Source organism: Nyctereutes procyonoides, unplaced genomic scaffold (assembly GCF_905146905.1).
Source record: "Nyctereutes procyonoides isolate TBG_1078 unplaced genomic scaffold, NYPRO_anot_genome, whole genome shotgun sequence".
Taxonomy (NCBI): domain Eukaryota; kingdom Metazoa; phylum Chordata; class Mammalia; order Carnivora; family Canidae; genus Nyctereutes; species Nyctereutes procyonoides.
This window is the reverse complement of record NW_026575021.1, coordinates 9,389,025-9,409,687: the sequence shown is the minus strand read 5'-3', so window position 1 is coordinate 9,409,687 and position 20,663 is coordinate 9,389,025. Positions and strand designations below refer to the sequence as shown.

The window sequence follows — 20,663 nt, the reverse complement described above, 5'->3', positions numbered from 1 at the left end:
AGAGGGAGTGTCCCGGATTCTCTTGGTGGGCCCAACGTTATCACAAGTATCCTTAAAAGTGGGAGACAGAAGCAGAATGAAGACTAGAGTGACGCCATGGGTGAAGGACTCAACCGGCCTTTGCTAATTTTGAAGACGAAGGAAGGGGAGCAAGAACCAAGGAACACAGGCAACCTCTAGAAACTGGAAAAAGCGAGACACAGTCCCTGCTAGAGCCTCCAGGGAAGAACGTAGCCATGTACTGCCTTCCTGTTAGCTCAGGGAGGCCCACTTCAGATCTCTGACCTCCAGAACTGTGAAATAATAAATTGTACTGAGAACCGTGAAATAATAAATTGTACTGTTTAAGGCGCTGAGTTAATGGTAATCTGTTACAGCAGCAAGAGGAGACTGATACAATTTGTTAGACATTTTCCCTAACACTCTGTAAGACTTGTCTCTCCTTCCTCACCTCCACACCTCTCCTTCTGGATTCTATCCCCATGTCACCCAATGCACCCACCCGACGGGCTCCAAACACCGCCAACTCCAGCTGCTAGCCTTCTCCAGGCACCGAGGCCCTCTTCCCTCTTCTCCACACCTCTCCGTGGAGTCCAGGCAAAAACCATTCACGTGGCCTCAAGTAGCAGCTACCATTTCAAACTTCATCTTCACCCCAGAAAACTGACTTCTGAGCTCATTCGGACCAGATAAATATCGACGTTTCCAAGGGCTTATCTCACAGGGCCTCAAAATCAATCTGCTCCAAACTAGAGCATTCCCTTCTCCTTCCCCCAAATCCAACCCTTTCCTGTGTTTCCTCACGGAGTAAATGACAATGCTGCCTCCTTCCTGGCTGACACTAGATCTCGCCTGGGGGTCTGGCCAGACCCACCCATCACCCTGTCTGTGGGTTCACTCTCCTCCAATCTCTCAGGCCATTCTGCTTCTGTTTAAGCTTCAGCGTCTCTCCCCTAAACTATAACAGCCTCCTAAGTGGCCACCAACACCCATGGGCCCACCTCTCAACCCACTGTCAACATGGCAGCACAAATATTCTTTGTAAATACAAATCGCTCTAAAACCTTCCAGTGACTCCCCTTGCTGTCTCTGGCGTCACCTCTTGCCACCCGCTCCCTTGTACCTCTGGCCCTGTCTCCACGGCCTTCGTTCTGTTCCTCACACACCTCAGGACACCTCAAATTCCATCCCACCCATCATCTGAAGGCTCTTCCTCCAGCCTCCTCACCTGGCTGTCCCCATTACCCTTCTTGGGGAATCCCTCAGTGACCACCCCCAGGCCCCAGGAGTGCCTGTCCAGGAAGAATAATAGCCCCTCAAAGATGTCCACACCCTAGTTCTTGGAACCTGCATCTGTTAGCTTACATGACGAAAGAGATTGCGCAGGTACGATTAATTTAAGGATCCTGAGATGGGAGGATCGCGCTGGATTACCTGCGTGGGCCCAGTGTAACCACAAGGGTCCAGAGAGGAAGGGGGCAAGAGGCAGGGGTCGGTGAGGAGACGGGCCAACAGGAGCAGAGTTCCGAGGAAGGGCCCTGGGCCGCGGAAGGCAGGCAGCCTCCAGAAACGGGAAAAGGCAAGGGAATGCGTTCTCTCCTAGAGCCTCTGGAAGGTGGGCAGCCTGGCTGACACCTTGACTTTAGGACTTCTGGCCTCTGGAGCTCTAGAAGAATAAGTGTGTCATTTGGAGCTACTAAGTGTGTGGTAATTTTTTGCAGCAGCAATAGGAAACCTCACCCACGCAACCCCTGCCTCCCACTTGGGGCACCTGTATGGCATCCACACCTTGTTGCAAGGGAGCTTGGAAGCGGTGGCTAGCTTCACCCTGAGCAGCTGTGACCAGCTAGAAATGGAAAATGGATATTGAGGGAACAACAAGCAGCCACTGGTACCTCAGAGGGTCCTCACGGGCAAGCTTTGTAGCAGAAAAAAAAAGTTAGAAACAACCTGACCTGGTTAGAAAATTATAGAAATCCATATGATGGAATACCATGCAGCTGTTTAAGAAAGAAAAGTTGCAGGGCACCTGGTTGGGGGGGGGGGGCTGCGCTCCGTGGGTTAAACATCCCAATCTTGGTTTCGGCTCAGGTCACGATCTCGAGGTTGTGGGATCAAGCCCCGTGTTGGGCTCTGCCCTGAGCTCAGAATCTGCTTCAGATTCTCTCTCTCCCTCTCTCTGGCTCTTTCCTGCTCACTCACGCACTCATTGTCTCTCAAATAAATAAATCAAAAAAAAAAAAAAAAAAGATGTAAAGTTGCCACACAGGTACTGCTATGCAAATCTGTCCAAGATACAGGGATAAGTTAAAACATGCTAGAGAGTGACAATGTACAGGACAATACTGGACATGTCACTCATTTAATCAACACACAGCACGCCCTACTTTCTGCCTGGCACCTATATGGGGGGCACATGGCGTGGACACAGCAGACCGAGCCCACCTGCGTTCACCGTGTACATGCTAATGAAACCCCTTCAGGAACAGCTGAGAGGGGCTCCCAGTGGGGCTCAGTCGGGTAATTATCTGCCTTCGGCTCAGGTCATGATCCCGGGGTCCTGGCATCGAGCCTATTTCTCCCTCTCTCTCTAGAGCCTGCTAGTGCTCTATCAAATTAATAAATAAAATTTTAAAACAACAACAATAAAAAACAAACAGAATCCCTAAGAAATGATCACTATCCCTGGGGTCTAGAGTGGGGCTGGGACATGAGGAGGTCACCAAGGGGCTGTTCCGTGTTCTCTTCCCAACTATTTACAATTTTTACTGCAAGCATCTATTATCTGCCATAAAAAAAATGTTTAATAAAAATCAGCAGACTGATATCCCGCAGACCAGTTAACCTAAAGCCCACAGCACACCATTCAGCCTGTTTTTGGCCACCGTTTCCCCTCCCGGTATGAATCCACCTTGGGTTTTGGTCCCTTCCCTCTCTTGGCCTCGGTTCCCTGGCGGAGGTGGGGGAAGGGTGGGGGGCATCCAGCCAACCTACTGCTCCGAAGCCAAAGCGGGAATGTCACCAGCACTCCGTAAACTGCAAGGTGCACCACAGACCCGAGGGCCTACCCTTCTCCTGCTGGCGCCCTGCACAGAGGCACAAGAGGCGAAGTGGGAGGCACTGAAGATAATTGCTCCGTGACCAGATGCTGAACAAAAACCTTCTCCGTGGTGGCAAATCACAGGGTCCGGAGGTACAGAAACACAAAGATCTCATTTCCATCAGTAAAAAATTTGGTAACCTTTGAAAAACAATGCACCACACTTTATTAAAAATAGAATCCGGGCTGGGACACGTTCCAACAAGAAGACTGTAATGTTAGCTCTTCAAAGCACTTCGGAGAGCAATTCTGTGACTGCCAAGGGGGGGCTACAAAACCACCAAATAAACAACCACCACCACCGCCACCACCACCGGGCAGGCCAAATCATAGATGCCTGAGATGGTATAGAAAGGCATTTTCTTTTTAAAGCGATTTTAAAAGCAGTTTATACGGAAAGCATATTAGAATTTCTTCCATGGGGGGATAACAAGGAGATAGGATCTTGCTCAAGAGGATGATATAATCAGAATGATGGCATTGCAAGATCCATAAAAGCCAATGAGAATATTGCCACAGTTTGGGAGTGCCTGAACAACAGCAATAACAAAACTCCGCAGAGGTCAGGAAGGGTCCCTGGAGATCAACTAGACCCATTTCACAGATGGAAAAAACCGAGGCCCAGAGAAGTAAGCCTCCTTCACCCACGATAACCTCAGGATAGCCCCCCCCCTTATTTTTTGGCATCCTAGGACAGGCAGGCTCTCTTTTGATTTTGTACAAAGAAGGGATACACGCACTAAAGGCCACGCATGACACACAAGGATTTTTAAGTACAGAGAGAACAAGTCATTAATTATAAACCAGGAATTAAAGCTATGTGACAAGTGAATGTTGCTGCTTAAGACACATTTTCAGGTCTATGCTCAAAAGGCCAGGCTACTTATCAGGTAGGTTTTCAAAGTACAAACGTACACAGAGAACTAGCCTTCGAAAGGACTGGTGTTCCCTGACTTCCCGTGACTAAAGGTCACGCCTACAGCCCTACAGACAGTGAGAAACACAAATGAGGTGAAGCAGCCCAAGATCTCAGGATGAGTCAGATGCAAGCCTGGTTAAAGAGCAGCTACAGTCACAGGTTCCCTAGCGGTGATTAGTAATGATAACAGATAAAGCATCCTTACCATGCCCATCACTGCCGCGAGGACGTGATGCGTATTCTGTTCCTTTCATCCTCACAGTTTAACTCTATGAGGTGAATGCCATTATTGCCTCATGTTAAAGATAAGAGAACTGGGGCCCAGAGGGGGTAGGTACCTTTATCCATGTTCGCACAGCCAAGTGTGGACCTGGATCTGAGCACACACCAGCATGCTCCCGACCCCTGCACCATACTGACTCTCAAGGAAGCAGAGTCCCCTGGAAATCCCAGATTGGCAAAAATCGAAACCCTGAAGAGGTCACAAAGTTGTAGAGACAAACCCCTAACTCCTTGAAATATCCACAGTGAGCAGCAGCACATCTGTCCTTTTCTGTAAAATCTCTACAGAGCTGCAACGTGTTTAAAGGAAATGTAAAATTGAGGTTGGAAGTCAGGAGAAACTCAGGATGTAATCAATAGGAAAATGGCTTTTTTCCCCCAGATGGTTTTCAGCTCCGTGAATCTTTAGCCAAATAGGGGAAAAAACATTAAAAAAAAAAAAAATTAAGCTTAACAAGGCAAAAAGAGAAAACAGCATCAAAAAGTATTTTATACCTAACAATGAATACGCAATCTTACTGCTCAAACTTCTAAATTTTTAGATACGGACAATAATATAAGGCAAACAATGTAATAGGGAAAAAAAGCTACCAAAAAAATGCATAACAAAATGTATTCGTGTGTGTGTGTATATTTTTTTTCTTTTTAGATTTTTTTTATTTTTTATTTTTAAATAATCTCTTCACCCAATGTGGGGCTCAAACCCACAACCCTGAGATCAAGAGTTACATACTCCAGGGGCTTAACTCAGTGGGTTAAGCATCCAATTCTTGATTTGGGCTCAGGTCACCATCTCAGGGTTGTGAGATCAAGCCCCCTGTCAGGCTCCACACTCAGTCTTTAGTCGGCTTGGGATTCCCCCTCTCTCTCCCTTTGCTCTTTCCCCTTCTCAAGCAATCTCTCTTAAAAAAAAAAAAAAAGGAAGGAAGGAAGGAAGGAAGGAAGGAAGGAAGGAAGGAAGGAAGGAAGGAAGAAAGAATCACATGCTCCACTGACTGAGCCAGCCAGGCACCCCAAAACGTGTTAATTATTAACATGCTTGCTCATCTGATTCTAACAGGGGTGAGGGAGTGGGTGGGGGGAAGAGAATTGGTATGAATTAGATATGGAAATTTTCCATTTTTTTTAATCCAAAGCAGGCTGCAAAATATCTGCTGTACTTCTAAATGATAGAAATGCAGGCTGTAGTTCTGAGCCAAGAGGCCAGTTCCCCAGCCCCTTGAGCGACACCCCGTGACCGCTCGTTCCAGCTACCTTCTCCTCACCATTCTGCTTCAGCGCCGCTTCTTCGAAGCCACCTTCCCTGACCTTTTTCTCTCACGGAATCCTGTATGTAGCTTCATAAAACCTATCATGATTTGTAGTAACATACTTGTGATTATTTAACGTGTTTTCCCACCAAACCACAGGGTGGCGAGCGATGGCCCCTGGGCCAAATCTGGCACGACTATTTTTGTAAATAAAGTTTTATTGGAACATGGCCACAGTCATCCATTTATTTCCTGCAGCCACTTTCACAACAGTAGAGTAGTTGTGACAGAGACATTAAGGCCCAGGAAGCCCAATATATTTACCGAAAAGCTTGCTAATCTCTCTACGCCAGACCACGAACTCTAGGAGGACACACTCTGTTAGGTCTGACTGGATTGCCAGGGCCTAACGGAGCATCTGCTGTACAAGGCACTTAAATAAATTTGCAAAGTGAACAAATCTGGCAAACGAGGACGGGTAAGTGGTATGTGCCACTCACCCAGGGACTTCATGTCTACATAATTCACTTAATCTTATCCACTAGCCTAAGCCAGATTACACATATTATCTGTGTTTGACTCGTGAAGAAATGCAGGGAAGCTGCCCACGTTCACTCAGCCTGTAAAGGCAGAGACGGGACTCAAATGTAGGCCATTCAGACTCAGAGCCCAGACTCCTGACCACCAGTCAGGGGAGACGACCTTTTCATTCATATTTTTAGTAATTCCACAGCTGCAGACACAGGGTGCAGGCCGAGAGCCAGAGCTCCTTCTGAGTGTGTGCTCTCTGGCCCTTGGCCACACACCGCCTCGTCCCCTAACCCCCAGGTGGCCATGGACCCCTGATCTGCTCAGACTGGACAGGTCACCTGGTCCCAGTGAGCAACACTACACAAAACTCTCTCTCCAGCAAAATCCCTCCCGGGGACTCACAAGGCCTATTTCACAGCTGAGGGAAATGAGGTTAGTGGGGGTTCAGGCTCCTGCCGAGGTCAGGTGTACACTCACGATCTGAATATCGTCACACCGCAGCCCCAACACTGGGTGCAAGGGCGCCCCTCCGCCTCCCGGGCCTCTCCGGCTCTCCCCAGGGGCCAGCGTCCCCAAGAAGGCCACTCAAGGACGTTTTCATTCTGCGCCACCATAGCAGGTCATTTCCAAGCCTTCTGTGATATGTAGGGAAAAATAAGCGAGGAAAAAAGCAAAAAATCTCAGGATGACTTCACTTAATGATCGCAACACAGATACAAAAACGTCTGCTATTGAAGAAGGACGACCCTGGGACACATGATGACATGATGATCTCAAGTCATCACAGGAAGGGACATTAAAGAGCAGCTCGGGTTTGCAAGACAGCTCCCCACACGTCCAGCGACAGCGTAACAACTTCCTCGTGCAAAGATAACACTGCAACTCAAAATGCAGAACAAAACATGCTGGTGTGTGTGTGTCTATCTTGCAGCTGAAGGAGGCGGGGGGGGGGGGGGTGGCGGCGGTGGTCACTGAACACCATGTGCTGGAGGCAAAGACTCATTCCCAGTCGGGGGTTCTGCAAACCAACCCTCCCTCCCCACCCCTCCACCCACCCCCCACCCCCCACCCCAGGATGCCGTCTGGCTTCTGGGGTCTGTCAAGCACCTCCCCTCCCAGGAACCCCTCCCATCACATCACTTCCCAGAAAAGCAGCTTGGCAGGGCCCGGGGATCCCCGCAAAGGCCCGGGGGTCTGGGAGGTCAACTGTGCAAATGTGACTAATAGGGTGATTGTGAGCATTCTCCACCCAGGGCCTGTAGTAATTCAAGCTCGAGATCCCCGTCAAGGACAACGGCAGGACATGGGTACCCCACCCCACGGCACGGGGCATGGCAGGGGCCCGTGTACCCGACGGCTCTGCGTGGCCCCCCTGCCCCCCGGGAGCGGTCCTGCACCATCAGAGCTATTTTGCTCCATCAGATAAAGACCTACCCAGGACTGACCGTGAGCAGAAAACATACAGTCCTGCGCTCTCTTCTCTCGTCCCCAAACTGGGCGGCGATGGGAGAAAAGAGAGGAGTAAGGGGCACCCCACGGCCGCGTTATCAAGGCTAATAACTCACAACTAAAAGCAGGTTACGATGTATGGATGGATCCAAAAAAAAAGAATGTACGGATGGAGGGATTCCGTATCCGTCAGGTTTCATCATAAGAAAACAGGGCCTTGTGCGCTCATGTCTCTTCGGAGTTTTTAATCCCACTTGGCTAATGATTCTCTTTTTTATTGTATTTTACAAAAACATCAGTCTGCGACAGATTGAAAATAAAAGTAAAACCGGCCCGTCCCTGCAGACTGGGGAAATAATTGCCAAGAACAAAACAGTTAAATGAAATCGAGCTTGTTTTCCTGAACGTGTGAATAGCTGCTCCGGCTCACTCCTAACAAGAGAAACGCAACCTAAAAATATACCGGGACACGATTGTTTGCCCCTGACTGGCAAAGGAGCACAGGGTTTCTGGAGAACACGCTGCCTTGGCAAGGCCATGGGTAACCAGAGTCGCACGTGGTGCCGGTGGAGGGCAATCTGGCAAAATCCATCCAAGTTACAACCACGAATCCATTTCGAAGAAGGGAGTCGTGGGCTCTCGTCCCACATATGCACAATGACATGTGGACATATGGAAATCTGTTCCCGACAGCAAGACTGGTAAAAACCACAGACCGCCCAGGAGCGGGGCTCTGAGTAAGGGAACGCAGTGCATCCAAGCAACCGAATACTCCTCAGGCATTAAAAAAGAATGAGGATGCCCTTCACCGACGAGCACCAGGCCACCTCCAAGGCACAGGGAGCCAGGGGCACATCGGGACGCATCAGCCCATGCTCAAAGCACTAGCCGGGTTTTTAAAAACTACAAGGGACCCATAAGCATATCTGCTTATATGTGCGTACGCTGCTGCACGGAAGCAGAAGAAACCACAACAATGACCCGCACCAGAGACAAGAGTCAGAGGATGCAACTATTACCAATATTAAATCCTTTTCTGCTACTGGAAACTTCTAGCATGGGCACTCATGCTACCTCTTTAAAAACTTTATCATTAAAAAAACAAACAAACAAACAAACAAAAAACACTGAGCTTGGCTACTCCTTAGCTAGGAACACCGAACTGGGTACGCCAGATTATACAGAAGGGTTTGTTAGACGGTTATTAGACGGCAAGAAGTCTTTGACTTCACGATGCGCCCTCCTTTATCAGGAAAGGGAAGGACACCGTATCCTGACTGATGATTACAAACGTTTTGCCACCACCAGTGCTGTGTCCAGCGCTGGCCATCTCAGTCGGAAATCACAGCTTCTTCCTCCTTCAGCCCCCTCTGGGCTTGCCCCAACCCTAGTCCTGTCTCTGACTGGAAGCCACGCTAGGGCTGCAGTGGGGTGCTCCTCTTCTCACCACCGCTCACCAGCAGGAATGGTCCTTAATTATTAACATCTCATCCCCTGGAGAGGCCTAAGTCGTCTGCCCAATGTCGGGAAAACTACAAAGCGGCCGGGTCAACATTGGAACCTGGGACCTCAGGTACCGGGGCGCTTCCCGCTCCATCATTTGGACTCCAGTGTTGGTGGAAAAAACAGGGGCACTAGAAGAAAACAGTAGTAAAGCGGTCAGGCCCTGGGCTAAGCGCTAGACTCATGACTCCATTTCAGCCCCACAATGCCCCAGGGACGGAAGTTCTCTTGTCACCCCTATGTGATGGGTGACGAGTAGTCTGAGAGTGGGAACAATGGAACCTTCACACCCGATCTGGACTTGTGGAAAGTCCAACCAGATCCCTTCTACAGGCTAACCTGCCTCCCAGGGAAGCCGACCGACCTGTAAATCTACAATCCAGTTTAACAATATTCCTCTAGGGGTGCTTGGCTGGCTCAATCGGTATAGCATGCGACTCTTGATCTCGGGGTCATGAGTTCAAGACCCACGCTGCACAGAGATTCCTTTAAAAAAAAAAAAAGTGTTCCTCCAATAGCCAGTTATTTCAATTATCATAATGAACCTCTTATCTGGGCCAGTGCCTCCCCCAAACTATGAACCATGAATCCCAGAGGGAGGTGAGATCATTTTAGGTGGTACAAGTATGAACACTTAACTCTAGCAATTATGTGTTTTTTTTTTCAATTGAGGTATAACTGACACGCTGCATTCTATTATAATGATTTGATATTTGTATCTACAGCAAGTATGTTTTTGATAGGCATTAGAAAAGCATATAACTAGCTCATCGAACCCATAACATCAGATGTCTTAACACAAAATGAGGCCAAATTAAAAGAAGTTGAACGCATTGAAGGAAAACTACTACTAAGTTCAAGTGGTTCAAAGACATAGGGAAGACTTGAGAATAAAAAGATATAATGAAGGTTGGGAATAAAAGAAACTGTAGCATACAACACACACTAGTTCTGAATGTCACTTTTTTATTTTATTTGCTCTCCTCTCACTGTACTACACTGCCTCTCTCACATGGATGAGCCAATAGCCCCAATAAATAAAGCACCCTGAGATGCTGCATTTAAATGGCTGTGTCCTGGGACGCCTGGGTGGCTCAGCGGTGGAGCATCTGCCTTTGGCCCAGGGTGTGATCCTGGAGTCCCAGGATCGAGTCCCACGTCGGGCTCCCTGCATGGAGTCTGCTTCTCCCTCTGCCTCTCTGTGTGTATCTCATGAATAAATAAATAAAATCTTTTTTTAAAAAAATGGCTGGGTCCTTTAATGGCTTAACTTTGGGAGGACCCCCAGCCTAGTTTACCCTGAATAACTCTGATTATACCTACAGTAGATCAATTAATACCCAATAGCTATTTGGAGACTCCCACCCCCCACTTTAAGAAGTGTCTGACTTGCGGAGTAAATCAGAGAGCCTCTCTACTGTCCTGGCATCTGCTACAGTGCAGAGCTGAGTGGGGGAGAGCGGTGGGCCTCTCTCTAGCCTCATTCCTCCTCCTACCACAAACCAGTGAGAAGGGAACCCCCACTTCCCAGCACCTGCAGTCAAAACCACACCATAAGGTGAATTTTGCCTCTGCTCTGGCCCAACCTCCTCCCCCATCCCACTCCTCCCAAAATGCCCACTAGACAGTGGGTCAGATCGGAAGCAGAATTCCAAAAAACCAGTGATGCTAGGATGTCAGTGTGTGTCCTTCGTGGTTTCTGGTGTATCTATAAACTATCGGAACTTATTAGTAGCTTTCCCCAAATCTGTTCAGTTTCTTTTAACAGCAGCTCTATGATGTGAGCAAACTGGAGGAAACCATTAATTCCCTACAAGAGTGAACATTATAAAACGTAACGTGTGCGAGCGCATCACAGTCCACAAAATGCTTCCATAGGCAGCAGGATCTCCTTCGGGTCTTCCCAAAAGTGCCATGGGAAAGATACTTTGTCACCTGCCTTTCTGTGTTCCAAAGAGATGAGGAAGTAGGCTTTGCCATCTAGGGTCCCGAATCCCAAACTCTTCCACTTTAGATCTGGATGGAGGAAGGAATCACGTTCTTTCCCCGCCTGGGGACTGGCTGTTCTCAGTGTGAGCCCCAAGCCAGAAGAATCTGGCCATGCCCGAAACGCACACTCTCGGCCCCACTCCAGACCTACAGAATCAGACTCTGCATTTTAACAGGATCCCCAGGTAATTCCTGTGGACAGTAAAATCCGAGGAGCACTGCTTGACTGCAGGCATTTCTTCCGTCCTACCAGGCTTACGGCTCTTCGCTCAGTTTTCCAGTAACCATCTGTTGAGCGCCCAGCACGTGCCAGGCCCTGCGCTGAATGCTAAGAAATCAGCAGTGGACACGTACCCGGAGCTCCTGTCCTTGCAGAGCTGCCAGTCTGACACAGTGGTTTCTTGGCTTCAGAGGCAGATCAAAATCAGCTGTGGCACGTGTTAAAAAAAAAATTTCCCAGGTGCCTAAAACCCACCCCAGACCTCCCTACGCCTCTAGACAGTCAGAAACTGAGATGAGGGCCGCAGAAGCTGCACATCAGAAAAACTCTGTTTCCTGCAACCACTTTGGGGAACCGTCTGGCAACACCTAGCAGAGCTGCAGCTGGACACATCCTATGAGCAGCACTTCCATTGCAGGGCCTGGACCCCGGAGAAACGAAGGCACCTGTGCAAAGAAGACACAAACGAGAACATTCACTGCAGCATGGTTTCCAGAGAAGCACGCTGCCTTCCCAAAAGAACTTCAAAAAGCGACTGGGTGAACAGGAGAACTTCCGAAGTCCAGCCTTGCTGTTGTGCTCAATGGAAGAGGCCCCGGACACGATGTTGACCAGCGCCAGCTTCAGTTCAACAAAGCATGGACGGGGCAGCTGGTGGCTCAGTGGTTGAGCATCTGCCTTTGGCTCAGGTTGCCATCCTGGGGTCCTGGGATCGAGTCCCACGTCGGGCTCCCCGCAGAGAGCCTGCTTCTCCCCCTCCCTCTCTCTCTGTGTCTCTCATGAATAAATAAATAAAATCTTTAAAACAAAACAAAACCCAAAAAAAAAACATGGACAATGTACCCCAATCAGAGAGACCTGGCCAGGACAATGACGCATGCCAAATGTAGCCTCAACACTCAATCAACGATCCTCTCGCCTCTGGTCTATAACCTGCTTGCTGCACGTTCTCACCTCCTGGTCATCATTCCCTCAACCTCTAGCTTCCATCCCTTCCCAACAGTTCTGGACCTGTTCTTTGCTCTCCCCATGGGGTTTCCCCTGCATCCTCTTCCTCTCCCTCTCCCTATTTTCAGACAAAGCCGGGAAACTGCCCTGGAGTCCCCGGATTAAAACCAACCCAGCACAAGCAACACGGGAAAAGATGTTCAGCCCCTTAGTAAACAGGAGAGTGAACATGTTAAGTCACAAAGATATCACTTCACACCCAACAGACTGGCACAACATCAAGACAAACAATACTGGGTGCCTGCAAGCATGGAGAGCAGCTGAACTCCCCAGCGCTGCTGGATGGAATGCAAACTGGCACAACTGCTTCGGAGAGCAATCAGGCAATAGGTCAAGAGTTGAAGAAGCCCGTTTCCTGTGATCCAGCAATTTCTCCTCAAGGTATATACCACAGAGAAACTTTAAACATGAGCATAGAGAGACAGGTTCAAAACTGTCATGACCAACGCAAAACATGGTAAGCCCAAGGGCGCACCAACAATAAAATGAATCTATCGTAGCATATTTGTGAGGAGTATCATACGGTTGATAACCTAGAGTTACGTGCATTTTAATGGATAAATCCCAAAACCACAGTTTAAACCAAAGCAAACCGAGCAGTTTAGTATCAGAGAGCGTGTCTAAAACATGAGAAAATGATGATACATCTGGTTAATGAATATATATACATACCTAGTAAAAGTCTATAAACACATGATAAATGCCAAATTCAAAATAGTGGTCAGTGTCCAGAGGAAGGAAGAGTGAACTGAGGAAGGGTTCGCTTGTGTTTGTAGTATTTTATCTCCTCACTGGGTGGTGGATGGAAACCCACGGTGTTCCCTCTATGATTCTCCACACTTTTCGGTAGGCCCGAAATGTATCACCACCCAGAAGAAGAGTCCCAAGTCTAAAGTACTTGAAAGCACAATCGGGCCCTGAAAATGGCATCAGACCTGGATGGGCAGGAGGAGACTGGACCAACAGGTGAAAAGTGAAGCTTGGAGAACCCATGGGGTTTCTTCCATACTCTTAACAAATATCCAGCACAGAGAACCATTCTTAAAATTGTAGTAAAATTTCACGTGGAGGACTTACAACATACCCCAAATTCTTGGCAACCATCTCAGGACAGAAACATTCCAAAAAGCCTTAATGCCAGGATTGATTGTTCACGCAGAACTTGTCTCAAAAAAGTATCTGCTTGTTCATTTTGGGGTGGCTTTTCCTCTTAAAAGATCAGCAAGGCGTTTCAAACCCTTATATTAGCAATTGTGGTTTCACCACAATTGAAGGCAACTCTAACAATGTGCATTAAAATATTTAGGCCAGAAGCATTAACTAGACTGAAAGACACCAAACTCTTCCAGTCTGTTTGCTTTGGGCTGGCTCCAAGGGTGGGCTACAGATAAAACCACCAGGAGATACCTTTCTGATGATGACACCGCAAAATTAAACACTATCATAAAGCCTCAAGTCATTTCGATGAACTAGACACGCCAAGCTGGGGAGAAAAGGGACATGGAAACTACAGAAATTTCTCTTAAATGGAAAGAGAACCAAAATTGAATTGAATTTCCATTACAACCCAAACCACCAAAATTCCACACCAGTTAAAAAATAAGTAGGTTTTATCGTACGGGTGAAATGGAACACCACGTTGATATCTAGAAAATAATATTGCAATCTTTCACGCTAAGTAAATATTGGCATTCAACTTTGTTTTCCTCTAGGATTCCAAGAAAAGACAGAGAAAAATCTATAGGCCTAATTGTCAGGTCCTGACCCAACACAAACATCTACATATTAGACTGAGAGACCAGAAGAAGAGAATTTTTCTTTCCACGTTAGCCCACCCCACCCCAGGCTGCAATTTTTAAAATCTGACAACGATCACAGTAGATCCTCACACATGACTTTATCCGCTCCCAGATGATACATTAATCTAAGGTTACAGTCTCCAATTATCTTTTAAGAATGAGAAGCAACAGTAACAGTACCAGAGGAAGAGACAAATTACGCCTTCTCCCAAATTATAAGATGTACATAGATATTTTGTTTTAAATCTTAAAAACATTTTCCAACTAGTCTCAAAATACTGCCTCATGTGACTGATTTAGCAAGATAAAATGACCTCAACACAATCCTCTAGTTTCAAATTTTTGATAATTCTACTTTCCCTTCATATCAGGGTGATTTCATTTATTTAAAACAATTCTAATATGGCACTCACTATGGTGTCCAATAATATCCTGGGACTGTTCAATGAATGTTAAAATGCTAATAGCTGGTAAATTCGACACAGTTTTAAGTAAGGTGCTTAAGTCCTTAAATGGTAGCTAGACAATCAACAGAAGGAGATTTTTTTTTTTTACACTTTAAATATGTGTTTATTGTATGTCAATAAAGCTGTTAAAAAAAAAAAAAAGAAAATGACAGTGCTTGGTTCATAATGTACTGTGTTGAGGAGTTTCAAAGTGAAATAGCGGCGGGTCAGTCCCCAGCTAGAGGCTGGTACTTCTCCCGCGGCTGGCGGTGCTGGTGAGGCCAAAGGTCACCACTCCATCCTCACAGGACATTTTGCCTTCCAAAAGACTTCCCATCTGTGTGCTGGGTCAGTCGACGGTAGGTCGCTGCCACTGGCCCAAAGAAGACTGAGAGAGAAAGTGAACCCACTGGCCGTGGACCACCCCTGCACCCCCCACCTGGGTGCACCCTCTTTTGGGAAATCCTCAAAGCCTCTATCCTTCCCTGAGCTTCTGACACCAGCATCCTCAGGGATGGACCGGGGATCAGCTCCCTGACCTCTACCCACCTCGGTTCCTCCCTCTTCATCAGGCTTTTCACACGTTGCCTTGAATTGATCTTTCAGATGCTCGCCCCATCTTGAGAAAGAGGTTTTTAATAAAGACTCTTAAGAAATACTGTTCATGAAGAAGCCTTGGACAACCCAAAAAAAATGGACAACCCAGCTTTACAAGGTGAGAAAGACTAACGTCTCAAGAAATACAACCACCCGTCCAAAGGCACCATCACGCTCAGGCTTAACTAAAGAGCCACAGGAACAGATGCCAGGTCTAAGTTACACTGACTGTAGTCATGTCCTCACATAAAACAAAAGATAATCAGACTCTGGTCAAATGCAAATTACATTAAGAAACATCCTGCTGTGTTCATCAGTCTTTTCGTTGTATGGCTTCTGAAATTCTGTTCAACCTTTATCTGTGCAGATAACACACCGGATTGAAACTGTTGAGTCTTCACCAATGCTGTGCCCACAAAATAAGAAACTGCTGAGTTCCATGGGGATAGGGACTCCCCTCATTCATTTATGAAGCACCTACAGCAGTATATGCCAACACGCTCATAGCCGATCCTCAACAAATGGGTGCTTATGGGGACAAAAACAGAGTCTATCTGACACACGGCATTTTCTCTACAGTACATCTTATGGCGCTATCAACAAACAAATTTAAGATTTCGAAGATTCAGACCAATGTGCGTTGGTACAAGTCACATTTCTAGAGGACACATTTGGTTTCTCCTCAACAAACGCTGCCTCTTCACAAAATTTCCCAGGCTCTTCCAACTGAAATCTTAACCAGGAAAAACAACCACAAAACCCCACAACTTTCCATCTGTAGGGCCACAAAAATACAAAGGGAGTTAAATCCATTGATCTGGACAAAAAAATCAGAGGATTATCAACAAGGGACATTTCCTCATGCTTGGCAGCAGCTAGTACCTTTTAAAAATTACAACACACCAGCCAAACAAGCTTTACTATCTCTGAACCAGACACGCTGTGTGGCTAAGCTGACACAAGCAAGCTGATCAAGGATCACTATGGCAGGAGTTCACATGGATGTAAAACTGAAACAGATAGCAACGATCATTAAACTTCCAGTGGACCACAAAACTTCAGTGGGGAAGGAGACAAGCAGAGGGATGTGGGTATTTTCCAACACCCCGATAACTAAAACCGGCAGAAGTGTGAGGGGAAAAAGAAGGTGCTCGTTTCTCGATCACAGAAAGGATTGGCTACAAGTTGTGTTTCTGCTCTGCTGGGTCCTTTCTTGTCTGGTTGAAGAAACAAATCTGCCTTTCAAAGCTAGGTCTCGGCTTGCTCAAGCCTTACCTAAGACGATGGTACCTTTTAACACCCTTTCTGGACACATCATCCTGCTTAAAATATGCCAATGTGCCTCCTAAAAAAAAAAAAAAAAAAAAAAAAAAGCAACTGGCACTTGCTGTTACAACAGCTACGCAAACCAGCTAGGACCTAATCATGTTAAGAGTGGAAAAGCCCAATTAGAGCCCCAGAGAGAAACTAAACAGTAAACAGAGATTCAGACAAGACCTACCTGGAAACAATTCATCATCCAGTGAAGAATCTAGACAGGGGTCTGGTGAAAATGTACGTTTGATCAGGTGAAAAGACAGCAGTGTCTTCATCACCAAGCCTCCTGGCGTGGGAAGTGAGACTGGGAGGGACAGGGGTGACCGGAGCCGGCTTTTACACGGGGCGGGGCTAAGGATTCCCATCCCAGCCTTTGTATACTACTGCCTTTCGGCGTGGTTTGCATAAATGAACGTGGGGCTTGTTTGTAGTAGTGGCTGCTTCCACCAGGTCCAAGAACGGATCATCTTCGTTGTCCTTTAAACCATCGGAAGGTGAGAAAGATGTTAATAATAACAGCTAGCCCTCACTGAGTACTCGCTATGTACTAGGCCCTGTAGGGCAGGAGTTCATTTAATACGACAGCCTAATGAGGTAGGGACCACTGTCATCCCCTCTTTCTGGACAAGGAAAGTAAAACAGCAACTTCTTGTTCAAGGACAAAAAGCTGGTACGTGTTAGAACCAGGACTTGCACTTGGCTCCAGACACAGTGTCCAGACGGGCACAGAAAAATCCCTACTTAGGAATTACTGGCTCCTCCCTTCACCCGGGCGATGATCCTAACTCTGGTGCCCTTCGCAGGGACTCAGCACGAGGTGTCAACTCTGCCAACACAGCCTGCACGAGAGCACGTCTTCCCTGCAGCCCGCCTCCTTGAGTTTTATGGGACACTGGTGGTGACACTATGACCAGGTGTGCCAAGAAGCCCCAGCCGCACTGGGGCGGTGCGGGGACAGCTGGTCGCTGGCTTCCTCTTGGGACATGGTCGCTCTGGAGTTCCCAGTCTACTTCCCTATAGAGAGGGGTCACCCCACGCAAGCAGGGGGGAACACCGCCGCGAGCTGGAAGGCTGAGGCCACTCAGCAGGCACGAGAGCTGCTCTGGTTTCACAGATCCGCTCAGAAAGTGGTCTTAGCAGAGACAGCAACCGGGAAGAAAGGCATCATCACCTTGTCCCTGCACCAAGCCACTGTTAATGCCACTCGACAGCAAGGGGCAGGAGCCCTGTGTCTGTGTGGAGAAGGAAGGAAAGGAGAGGAAATGGACCGGCTCCAGGAGCCACCTACCACATCTACCTGGTCCTGCGCCAACACCTTTGCAGCTCTCACCCTGGGAAGCCCCAGCATTTGCTCTGCTGGCCCCCGCAGCAGCACGTCCAACGACGGCGCTGAAAACTGAAGCCAGCGCCTGTGGGTCTCGATTCCACCCCTGAGCTGCCACGAGGCTCCCCGATGCTCCGTGGCCCCGCGTTCATCTTGCAGGAGAATGTGGGGCCGAAGATTTAAGAAGCTGTGTGACGGGGAAGGGTACCCGGATCACCTACCCCCAGGCTTCTCCAGCAAGCCTTCTCAGATTCCCTGCAGGGGCCTGTACGGTGAGCTCCAAGGGAGGTTTTCCCCAAACCGGCATTAAACGGACACGTGTTCCAGCTGGAGGAGGGGCCCTCGGGCGGAGGGCAAGGGGACCACGGAGGGTGAAGGCAAAGCGCGGCTCTCTCGCCCTGCCCAGGAGGGCCGCTGCCTCGTTCCAGGGGGCCAGCAGAGCTGCCCAAAGCTCTGACAAGTGGGGGTGCCGGCGGGGTGCACCCTGGGAACCCAAGGGCCCGAGGCTGTTCCTGCAAAACACTGAAGAGGGAGAGCAAAGGGGGGAAGCCAAGTTAAGCGAGCGCCACGGGATGGGCCCAGCCCCGCCAGGGCGCGAGGTGTCGCCGAGGTGTCGCCGAGGTGTCGCCGGCCTCGGGCCTCTGCGGGGCGCACAGCAGAAGGGGCAGGAGGGCCCTGGCGACCTCCTCCTCCTCCCCGCCCAAGGGCGGCCCCACCCAGGGGCCTCCGAGCCGCACGGCCAAAGAACCTTGCCCTCCTTCCCTCCTTCCCCGGGCGGGGAAACCGAGGCATCCGCCAACCAGCCGGCGTGCCCCCGCGCCGGGCGCAAGTTCTCTCGTGCAACCCCGATGCCGCGCTTCGTCCCGGCCTCGGCCCGGCCCGTACACCGCTTTGCCCTCGCAAAGTGCATCGTAACCGCGGCTGAAGGGGCGAACTCGGGGCGACACGAGGGCGGCCGGGGACGGCGCAAGGGCAGGGGGGCCCCGCCCCGCCCCGCCCCGGACGCCCCCGAGACGCCCCCGCCGCAGCCCGGGGAGGAGGAGGAGGAGGAGGAGGCTCCGCGGCGGGCGGGCTCGCGGGTCCGCGGCCGCGAGGGGGCCCGGGGGGGGGGGGGGGGGCGGGGGCGCAGGGGGGCGGGGGCGGGGGCCCGGGCCCTCCCCCGCCGCCCCGGGGCCGCGGGCCGCCCGCCGAGCGCGGGGCCGGGAACTTCTGGCCGCGCCGCGCGGACCCCGCCGCCCCGTCCCCTTCCCGCCCCGCCCCCTCCCGTTCCCCGTCCCCTTCCCCGTCCCCTTCCCCTTCCCCTTCCCCTTCCCCCCGCCCCGGGCGCCCGGCGGGGGGCGGCTCCCGCGTCCCTTTCTTCGCCCCGCCGCGCCCCGGGCGCGACCCCCGAGGCGGCGGCGGCTGCCACTCACCATATTACAGATGGAGGCGATGTTTCGGACAGTCATTAGTCTAAAGGTTGCAGCGATCCCGCACCGCCATCTTTATAAGGTGAAAACAGGGCTGTCCATGGTGGCGCGGCGGGGAGGCCGGGCGGCGGGAGGCGGCCTGGGGCCGGCTGGCAGCGGGGCTGGGAGAGGGAGGCCGGCGGGGAGGGCGGGCGGAGGAGGAGGAGGGGGAGGCGGGGGCGGGGCGGGGCGGGGCGGCGGGGGGCGGGGACGGCGGAGCGAGGGAGCCTGGGCCGCGGCCGGCGGCGCGGGGAGGAGGGGCGGCCCGAGCGAGCCCGCCGCCTGCAGCCCGCGCCCCGAGCGCCCCCGCCGCGCCCCGAGCGCCCCCGCCCCGAGAGCCCTCGCCGCGTGCAGCAGGCGCCCCGAGCGCACCCCGAGCGCACCCCGAGCGCCCCTACCCCCAGCGCCCCCTGCCGCACCTCCGCCCCGAGGTCCCCAGCGCACCCCGAGCGCCCCCGCCCCAAGCGCCCCGAGCCCTCCCGCCGCGCCCCGAGCGCCCCCGCCCGAGCGCCCCCCGCCGCACCCCGAGCGCCCCTACCCCGAGCGCCCCCGCCCGAGCGCCCCCCGCCGCACCCCGAGCGCCCCTACCCCAGCGCCCCCCGCCGCACCTCCGCCCCGAGCCCCCCCGCCGCACCCCGAGCGCCCCCGCCGCACCTCCGCCCCGAGCCCCCCCGCCGCACCCCGAGCGCCCCCGCCGCACCCCGAGCCCCCCCGCCGCACCTCCGCCCCGAGCCCCCCCGCCGCACCCCGAGCCCCCCCGCCGCACCCCGAGCGCCCCCGCCGCACCTCCGGCCCGAGCGCCCCCGCCGCCCTTCTCCGCGCCGCGTTGTGTCCCGCTCCCCCGCTTCGGGCCGCAGCGCGGGGCCAGGCCCTCGGCCGCGTGGCCGCCGCAGCCGCGCCCCGCAGGTGCCCTGGGTCGACCCCGAGGCGGCGGGGGCCCGCGGGGAACCGGGGACCGCCCGGGGCGCCGGGCGCCTGCAGGGGCCGCGCGGGCGGCGGGGCGGGGCCGGGGCGGGGACCAAGCCTCTTGGTTCCCGCCGCTTGGCCCCGCAGCAGCCCCGGGATCCCCGCGGGGGGCGCGGCCGGCGTCCGACGGACCCACGGAGCGAGCGGGGTCGGGCCAGCCCGGGAAGGGGCGCCGCGAGGGGAGGGGATGGGGTCCGCGGGAGGGGAGGCCAGCGACGCGCTCGGGCTCGGGCTCGGGCTGGGGCGGGGCTCGGGCTGGGGCTGGGGCTCGGGCAGCGTGTGGCCGCAGCAGGTGCGAAAGAGCAGTCCGCGTCCTGGGGGAGCACTAGACGCGGGCCAAGGAGCGACTGCAACCCACACAGACCGGGAACCCAACTTTTCCGCATCCCAAAAGGGGCCTCTCTCTCTCGGGGACCCAGCCTCATGAGGCTTGGAGAAGGGGGTGCTCTTGGTTTATGCGCATTTCCTGCAGTAAAGGTCGTGGCTCAAAGCGTGAAGCCCCACGGTTGAGCCCA

At 51.8% G+C, this 20,663-nt stretch overlaps 1 protein-coding gene across 4 annotated transcripts in view; it reads right to left on the bottom strand.

The window, feature by feature from the left end:
* USP46 (ubiquitin specific peptidase 46) overlaps window positions 1-19,320 on the bottom strand; it is a 69,654-nt gene extending 50,334 nt beyond the window's left edge. For 3 of the 4 annotated variants that reach the window (XR_008666619.1, XR_008666618.1, XM_055341444.1), the window contains exon 1: window positions 19,147-19,320. Coding sequence is in view for 2 of the 4 variants with exons in the window: in XM_055341444.1 (XP_055197419.1) it covers window positions 19,147-19,182 (36 nt within the window). In the remaining 2 variants the exon portion in view is untranslated. Of the gene's footprint in view, window positions 1-16,594; window positions 16,888-17,955; window positions 18,631-19,146 lie in introns of those variants that run through there. The other variant, XM_055341455.1, reaches the window with a different exon arrangement.
* Window positions 19,321-20,663: the final 1,343 nt, after the last annotated feature.